The sequence below is a fragment of the Maniola jurtina genome, chromosome 11 (assembly GCF_905333055.1).
Source record: "Maniola jurtina chromosome 11, ilManJurt1.1, whole genome shotgun sequence".
NCBI lineage: Eukaryota > Metazoa > Arthropoda > Insecta > Lepidoptera > Nymphalidae > Maniola > Maniola jurtina.
The window spans coordinates 9,578,053-9,587,651 of NC_060039.1; the positions used below are offsets into that span (position 1 = coordinate 9,578,053).

The 9,599-nt window shown below is 36.0% G+C and overlaps 1 protein-coding gene across 1 annotated transcript; it reads right to left on the minus strand.

Annotated features, from left to right (window-relative positions):
- Positions 1-469: 469 nt before the first annotated feature.
- LOC123869644 (splicing factor U2af 38 kDa subunit) lies at positions 470-6,444 on the minus strand. The gene is made up of 6 exons (XM_045912627.1): positions 6,186-6,444; positions 5,287-5,441; positions 4,827-4,984; positions 4,155-4,354; positions 1,997-3,237; positions 470-1,598 (listed from the first exon to the last, which is right to left on the minus strand). Exons 1-5 carry the CDS (start codon positions 6,227-6,229, stop codon positions 3,108-3,110), a joined length of 687 nt encoding a protein of 228 aa, XP_045768583.1. The 5' UTR covers positions 6,230-6,444; the 3' UTR covers positions 470-1,598; positions 1,997-3,107.
- Between the last annotated feature and the right edge of the window lie 3,155 nt (positions 6,445-9,599).

Sequence of the window (9,599 nt, forward strand, 5' to 3'; positions counted from 1 at the left end):
ATCAGATTTCCTATTGCGAATAGGACATCTGACTGGCCCCACGTACGTTGTCATTAATTCCTTATTCAAGAAGTATTCGCAACGCGCTTCATACAAACAAAGTTTGATTTTCATTCTGATAATATTATCATTTATATTTAATTGAAACTTTTTAAGTATAACCAAATCAAACTCAATGATGTTGTACTACATGTTTTTAAAACGAATGTATCTGTGGTTTACCAATATAGTTTCAAAGTTATATGGACTCAAAGATTTACATAAGTACCTATTAAATATAAATCCCGTGTAATTTTGAAACTACATATTATTTTTATGAAAACGTGTCTACAAAATTTAATTTAGTTTGATTGATTAATAATAAAATAAGAATCAAACTTCGTTTGTATGGGGCGCGCACCGAATTTAAGGGATTTATTCTAAAGATTTAAAATTCAAAATTCAGAGCCAAACAAATAAACAGACCATGTATAGGAATGAATTCTTATTATTACTGCATTACATTACATTTTCTTATTCTTTATTACACTATCAAAATTATTAAAAATACAGCAATACTGTAAAAGGTGATGTGAACTTATCATTTCTTAATTTGTGTTAATAAAACCGTGAACAAAGTAAATTCACATCATTTACATACAAATGAAACTGGAACAACTGCAGAGAATACATGTCTAGCGCAGACAACCGACAAAATAGTAAAATTTAACACAAAGCACTTACCATTTTAAAGCAAATAGTATATAACACAGAAAACGGTTTTATGAAAATGGAATTATTATATTGTATTGTCAACTAAGATTAATTTTTGATGGAGAGAAGGATAGAAAATAACGAGTGAAATGAATCGGCGGCGTAAAAACTGACATCGCTTCTCACCTTCTAAGTCAACAATCGGTCGTCTGCGTTACCTCTTAACCTACATAAACCACAAAATATTTCTCGACAGTTGCTTTATTTTTTTTTACTGCACTATTGGAAGATCTTTTTAAATAAAACGTTACGTTCTATTTTTATCCCACTATAGTTGTTCCAATAACGCATTGCGTATTTTTCGCGACAGTTAAAAAATCGGTCAAGTGCGAGTCGGAGTAGTACATTAAGGGTTCCGTAACATACAAATAATAACACTTTTTTAATTTATTTAATTTTCATGGCAGCCATTTCGAAACTTTTATTATTTGTTGTTATAGTGACAATATAAACACACATTCTGTGTAAATTTCAACTCTCTATTACGGTTCCAGAGATACAGCCCGCTGACAGACATACACAGACGGACGGACAGCGCAGTCTTAGTAATAGGGTCTCGTTGGCACCCTTCGGGTATGGGACTCTAAAACATTACAAAAATAGTACCGAATTCTTCCTTATTCCGTTTGCCAACGAAAAGCATATCATAAAAATACTACGTTTAACTATACTTGTGCGCTTTTTTCTTCAACCTTCTAACCTCAGATAAACTGTTGATATTTATGTTTTTCAATATTAGAACTAAATTTTTGATGTTATGTTACAAACCTGGATAGCTCTTTTATAATATTATAAAGAACTTGTAACTTGGTGCTTCTTTGTTGGGTTTTTATTTGTAACACTAGCTGTGCCCGCGACTTCGTTCGCGTGGAATAGCTCTCAGCGCGCTTTATATAGCCACGGACGCTCAGGCGCGAGGCGTGCAGTACGTACTCTGTACGTTAAAAATGTTCGCCGTGATTCTTTAAATTGACATAACTTTTTTATTTATGAACCGATTGACATGAAATAAACACTAAATGTTAAGTGAAGCTTACTACAATATATTAGTGAAAACCGTATCTAAATCGAATAAGCCGTTTCTGATATAAGCGTGCACAAACACACAGACAAACAGACAAAAAAAAAATTAATCACAATTTCGGGTTCAGCATCAATATAATAACAACCCCTGCTACTTTTTTTATGTATTTCCATTGTACAGACACCACTTTTCTACAATTTTATTATATGTATAGATTACAGGTGTTTTTAATCATAATCGTAAACTTGTAAGATCGAAGGAAGATAAAGACGATTAAACTTTAAAGTAAAATATTTTTTTACGTCAATTAACCAAGTGGTAAGATGAATAGAAAAACGCACAAGTGGATAGAAAATATTGTAAATCAAATGTTTGAAAAGTGTAACCACCGAGTTTCTTTGCCGGTTTTTATCGGTAGAAAAGGCATTCCGAACTAGTGGTAAATATATTTGACAAATCAAAAGTGAATCACTTGTAAAAGTGAACTTAAACAAAAATCTTTTTATTTCTAAAATTATTTTAAATATTAACACTTCATATACTCTTGCGCAACCTTAGATCTTCACAGAGGGAAAAAATAAAAGTGCAAACAAATTAATGTCGTGGTGTCGCAACGCACTCTGGCGCGACGATCGACCAATCGGAGCGTCAGACTAATGTCACGTTCTCTTATCTATGTGACTTCGCCAATCGGCTAGTGTTGCATCACGACAACTCACGTAACTAACGTCAGTTTGTTAACGCCTTAACATGATTTGTGACGCAATGCCAAGGGCAATGCGATGGGACAGTGGTAACAAGCCGTAGCAAAGTCAGGAGTTTGCTAAAGTAAACAGAGGCATTGTATTGATTTCACATAGTCTTGACATAAAACTTAACTAATCAAGGGCGCGACCAAAACCTTTCAGTACTTAACATATGCTGAAACAGTAGCACAAATCGACCGCATATGCGTTTTTTTATATATTCCGATACAAGTTAGCCCTTGTCTGCGATCTTACCTGGTGGTATGGCGGTAAGTGATGATGCAGTCTTAGATGGAAGCGGGCTAACTTAGAAGGGGTATGGTAGTTTCATTAAGCCCATATAGTATGATTCTACGCGGCATTGCACTAGAACACTAAATCGCTTTGCCTGTAGGGTGGTAACTAGCCACGGCCGAAGCCTCCCACCAGACAAAGCGTTGCATCGTTGCAGCGTATCATCATTTTAAGTACTGAAAAATGATTGCGTTCCGCACGTAATTTGTAATCGGCAACAAATGAAATGAGTAGAAAAAAAACACTTAGTAAAACGGCCACGCAAGTGTAAGTGGAAGTTTAGTGTAAGATTAGTATCGTCCAGAACGCGAGTTGCGCGGTGGCTCGCGGCCGCGACGTTCCCGCGAGCGCGAGCGACGGCGGCGCTCGCGCGACCGGCTGCGCGACTTGCGGCCGCCCTTACGACGTGCGTATAGGTACCTGAAATAAAGTTATTATTATTGAATCACTAAAGTTTTGGGCTAAAAATAAATCTAGCGGATTCAAGTGAAAAAAAGCGCAAGGAGTAGAAGTGCTGGGCCCATAACCTGATTTTGATTTGGAATCTTTATTAAAATACAATATTACTCTGATTGTTATTGAATACTATTAGCACAAAGTTACAATATGGAAAAGAAAAAACAGAACCACAGACAGCCAGAATATAAGATCAATGTCACAGGTGGCACTTCAAAATTGACAGATCATAGTATCATACTTAGTTAATAGGGTAAGGTAAATTCGTAACTTTAAAAACTCAACATCTTTAGTATATTATCCACACAGATATGGCACTTTCCTAACACAGGTTATGTAAGTACAAATTTATCTAAATTACTCCCACGGAATTTCACTAATTTGTCCCTAGCCCTAGAAGCAGACTGGCCAGCGGTGGCCCCTGAATGTGTTGGAACATAACTTTAAAATTAAAATTGTTTATATCAGTAAGTTTACTTCAGAATTTACTTTCTAAAAACTTACTACCAGTTTGGAGCAATTTCTACTAAAACCTGTCAGCAAAAATCAGCATACTGTCAGATGATTACTTAACAGATACCTATCATATATCATAGGCATCTGCATTCTGTAATCTAAATTCTACTAAGATCTGTTAGCAAGAAAGTCAGTATTTAAGTACTCTTACAAAGCTAGTAGCTTGAAATAGCAATGGGCTGGTTAACTCTGTCTGCAAATTGATGGATGTTGGTCAATAGTATCTCGATTGGAGACTGAATTGGTGTCTCAGTAAACGCACGGCACTCCCTGTCTATGCAGAGCGCCGATATCAGAAAAGTATCTACCACCAACTGGATGAGAAAGTGAGGACAGAAAACACAAAAAAACAAGCAAGGTCATACCTCCTCAGTTCTCTGGAGATGGGCTTGAGGTGCATGAAGTTGCAGAAGCCGCTGCGCGTGCATTCGCCCATCTCGTATTGACGGCAGCACGCCTCGCGGAAGTCGGTGACGGGCGACAGCTCTGCATACACCGGCCGCCCCCCGAACCAGCGGTTGTTGAGGTCGTTGACGGCTTTCTCCGCGTCTTCTTCGCGCCGAAACTGGAATACATAAAATGGAAGATTAAAATTAGCGATTTATTTATCAAATAACAAAACGCATGTTCAGCATGGGAATTTATATAAAATAGTGGATTGTGATCTTGCACTTGGTCAGTATGGTGGACTATGGCCCAAGTCCTTCTCATTCTGAGAGGAAACAAGCATGGGTTTTCTCTCAAAATAGCACCAGCAATAGGTTGAGGTGATGACGATAAGGACTTATTAGTTGTTACCTTTTTCTAATGCAAACAGGCAGTTTTGTGCCTCCTGCTAAATAACTTCATTGTTTCCACTTATTACATTTGTTAGTGAAGTCGCGTCTAGCTGTGCCTCACACGTCAAATCTTTATGATATCACATCTATGTATGTCATAGAAGCTCCCATACTAAGCGAGCGTTTTGACAATTGATAAAAAGTCACTGTTTTGTATTGATTAGTACTTACCATCACTATTACAAAATTAATATGTACCTTAATATAAACATTGCCCACAAGGTGATCCCCAAGGTTGTCACATACATTCATTTCCTCAATCTCCCCGTACTTGTCTTCACACTCAACAAACACATCTTCAAAGAAGTTGTCATAGTGCTCCTGCATCTCTTCATCTGATACATTTGCTACCACCACTGTGAAATGAAAATGATTATTTAATATCATCACACTAGATGATGCCCCCAACTTTGTCTGTGTGGATTAAGGTTTTCGAAAATCTTACAGGAACTCTTTGATTTTCTTTGATAAAAAGTCGCTCACTCACTATTGGCTACAATGTTGCAAAAGAATACCACAAATTCAGCCTATCACAACAATTGTGATAGTTGTAATGATTGATGCAGTTTTTTCACAATCAACAAGCTAAATGTGCATGATAAATTTGTAACCTTTACTACATAAGATTTTAATGAAAAAATTATGATATTATACTTACAGTGGCTGCCATCTGCAGATTTAGCAGAGTTTTGTGGGTTCACATATAAATTTTGCAATAACACAGTTTGAGAAAAGGTAGGTTTGTTGTGTATACGAGAACATCTGTCCCCATGTCGACATGCTCCAATTTTAAAATAAAAGGAGCAGTTTACTCTGTAACAAGAGATAAATTATAAGCAAATTTTTTAACACTCTGATTTTAGCACCCTCATATGAACGTTTTGAATAGGATATTTAAAACTTAGGTGAAAAAATTAATTTCATAAAGTTGAAAACTAAAAACCGACTGTGATTGTCTTAATAAACGCTGAAATATTATAGTAAAATAGTTTTTCTGTCGCTTGGTACATATATTTTAATGTTATCGTACATTTATATTTATGAACTCAGAATTTTCCCATCTTGACACTCCACTTGATACAATAGAAAAAAAAATTTTGGAGACCCCCACTTTTTTTCATGTAACATCCATTAAGTCAATTTTTTTTCGTATAAAATGTAGCCTATGTCACCCGGACCTTTACGACGAATCGATTGATACCTCATTCATCAAAATCGGCCCAGTAGTTTAGGCGCTACGGTGGAACACACAGAATCTGGATACAAACACACACATACATACATACATAGACTGCTAAAATCATAACCCTTCTTTTTGGCTTTGCCACAGTCGGGTAAAAAGTGTTTTTCAAATGCATAATAGTATGTTACTGAAACGTACATTTAGAATCATCTTATTGTTGAGCATAGAACGTTAGTTCCTCTGTCTCAATAAAACATAACCTCAAAATGAAGACAGAAAACTTCATTAAAGCTTGATAAAACTTTACATATTATTTTTAATCAATGGTAAATCAAATATATCTTACAAATTGTTAACAAAATGTAAATACTCACTTGTCCTTTTCGGTACCAAATATAGCCGCCAAATACTCGGCCATAATAGCTTATCTACGTGACAATTATTTAGATGGTGGTAATACAAACCCAATTAAAACTCAACTCTGAAGAAAATCCTACATTTAATTAATAAACATTTCCATACATTAAAGTATTAAAAAGTAAATTGCTTTTACTTTACACGGTTGCCAAAATGTTAAATGTTAGAATTACTCTGGTCTACTCTACTCTGAAATGCCAAACAGCAAACATGCCAAACAATCAGTGTTGCCAGTGGCAGATAGTCAATTGTAACACGAGACATCTCAAAATGTAACATTTTCACGAGAAAAGTAACATTTCCTTATTTTTCGTGGAAAATAAAAGTAATAAGGTACACAGGTTAATATGGCACTTTATTATACAAAAATTTAAACAGTTTTCTTGTCCCATTAGTTAAGCTTAAAAAGAATCGTAATAATAATTGTTGATTGAATAAATTGACTGCTGATCCTGAAAAAGAAAAACAAATCAATATGTAAAATAATAATATACCAACGGATCTAAAAATGTCTTTCAATAGCTATAACTTATTTTGTTAGGTAATCAATTTTTATTACAAGTGTAAATTAAAAATTTATATCACCCCAACAAGTGAAGGTTACATTAACTAGAAAAGAGCTGATAACTTTCAAACGGCTGAACCGATTTTCTTTGATTATAGCTAAGAACACTCTCCATCAAGCCACCTTTCAAACAAAAAAACTAAATTAAAATCGGTTAATTAGTTTGACAGCTACGATGCCATAGACAGATACACACGTCAAACTTATAACACCCCTCTTTTTGGATCGGGGGTTAAAAAGATTAAAATCGTCATATCGGGCGATCTGGCAACACAGGATTGTTTGAGTTTGAGGGCTACGCGCTAGGTGGACTTTGTCTGTGTAGCGTTTCATGGCGCGCGTGTGGTGCCTTTTTGGAGCGTTTTTTTTTTTGTTTAAAGTGGCTGGTTTTTGTGTTTCACTGGCGTTTTTGGTACTAGAACCTAGCTGGAACTAACTGGGAAGCGCTCCAAAGGGGCGCCGTGCGTATGTCGGCGAGTGCCGGCACAGACGAAGTCCTTACTTAACTATATAGTTTCCCTAACTTGAAAATATCTACAAACTTGACATTGGCTAATCTTTGTAAAGCCAGACGAGAGAATAAAAAAAAACGCACTAGGTAGGTACGCAGTGAAGAAAATTACGCGGGAATTTCAAATTTGTTTTGTTAACTGAACAATACTAGGTAGGTACCTAACTACTTACCTTGGTCTCAGCAAATAGATCGATAGATTCGATAGCAAAACTCAAATTTTAAGTTACGCCGGCCGGTATCTTCTCAGCTCGCTCTCATTCCTGTAAAGAAAACCGAAGTTACCTACAACAATAACTAAGTAGTAAATAGCTAAATGAACTTCTGGAAACGAATGTGACTTAATAATAAGATGACAGTCAATACAAAAACGAACTGCTTTCAGTTGCAAATACTATGACTTTGTTTTTGCATTACTGATTCCCTAATTAGTTAACTACTTACTTATTTACTTAAAACTACATTGTATACAACATTTACTTACCAAGCAAGTAGTGTTAGCAACACATATACCTACACAGTCGATAAGGATAACGAACAAACCAATCACTTTTGAATTTTGACGAAATAAAGATACAATTTTTTTTTGTACCTACTTAGATACATAACTACAATATCACTACTCCGCAACGAATAACGTATAATATTGTAGTCTTTGCGAATAACTTTATTATCCAAAACAAAGTTCAGTCACAGAGAAAATCAAACAAAACACTTTTTTAATCACAGAGTAATTACAAAACAAAGTGAACTTAGACCAATAACTTAGAGAAAGTGAAATAAACTAACAAACAAAAACTGTTTTGGATGCGTTCCGTTTCACGATTATTTTTGGTTTGCTGGGAAAAATTTGAATATTTTTATGAAGTCCTAAAAGTAACGTAAAGTAACATTTTGAGTCGTGTAACATGGAGGAAACATGAGGGGGTCAAAAGTAACGTAAAATGTTACAAAAGTAACATTCTGGCAACGCTGCAAACAATACCAATGCCAAACACCGACAAAAAAAAGATGACAACTGATGCCATTGTGCCAACTGCCAACCAACCACTGTATCTCTATGGTTACCATAGAGATACAATGCGACAAGGATCTAATAACTCGTGGCCAAAATCCTATGCCAAAATCGGAGCTACGCCGTAGGGCAAGCGACGGGCCTGCCCGCGAAATTCAAATTTAATTTGGTTTTTCGCAATTTGTAAACTAATACGACAACGTAGGCTTATGGCATTTCAATTGCGACAATGGCAGTATCATCTTCACAGGTTTATATAAAAATCTTTACTTGAAAAGAATTTGTAGAAAGTAATTTGTGAGAATAGCCAAGCAAAACACTGTGTATAAAATTATAAAAAGTACTGTACGGTGTTTGCCGATGCATGTTTTATGTTTTTATCAGCTGGCGCTTCACACTTGTGGCAAACAATAAACAGCATGTTTGCCACACGCACGCTTTACCAATCGGAATTTTCCAAAGCGTTGGCAAGCATATGCAAACAACCGTCCACTCGCTTGCTGTTTGCTATTTGTCGCAAGCGTCTCGGCAGGCATCGAATTTTATTCCATAGCTCTCTCTCTATGATGGTCTACAGCAAGGAACATTTATACTCTAGGGTCTACAGCAAGTAGCAGAGTCAGCGATTTTAACTGTACCTAAGAGTTTTCCTCAAAAATTGTAATCAACAATTTCATTCTATCGTAGCATTAGACAAATAGTAGTTAGTTAGTCAGTGTAAAATAGTTTTAATATAATTTTAATTATTAAATACCTAAATGCATTGATTAGATCATAAATGGTTATAAAGTTTATTTTATTGGGGACCTCTGGCTGTCTTTTTACCGTCGCGTCGCAAAGCATGGGGCGCCACCATCAAAACACAAAAACAAAAACATAGACAAAGTCATGATAATGATTCATGTAGAATCTGTGTGTAGAATTTACTGTCATATATGGCTCTGACGGGACTTCGTCTGTGGTGGCGTTTGCTGGCGCGCGTGTTGTGACTTTTTGGAGTGTTTTTTTGTTAGAATTGGCCGGTTTTTGTGTTCTGCTGGTGTTTATTGCTGGTGGAACTGACTGGGAAGCGCTCTAAAGGGGTGCCGCGTGTATGTCGGCGGGCGCCAGCACAGACGAAGTCCATACTTATACATATAGTATAGTTATATAGTTTCCCTAATTTGTAAATAACTACAAACTTGACATTGGCTAATCAGTGTAAAGCCAGACGAGAGAAAAAAAATATGGCTGTCATTTTGTGGCATTGTGCGTCAAACTCAAACTGGCGTCATGCGTCA

Excerpts from the sequence above, each read along its gene's own strand:
- LOC123869644 (XM_045912627.1), bottom strand. The coding sequence starts at position 6,229 with ATGGCCGAGTATTTGGCGGCTATATTTGGTACCGAAAAGGACAA. Across the intron at positions 5,442-6,185 it reads TTTGGTACCGAAAAGGACAA|AGTAAACTGCTCCTTTTATT; the intron begins GTGAGTATTTAC and ends CTCTTGTTACAG. Across the intron at positions 3,238-4,154 it reads ATCTCCAGAGAACTGAGGAG|GTACCTATACGCACGTCGTA; the intron begins GTATGACCTTGC and ends ACTTTATTTCAG.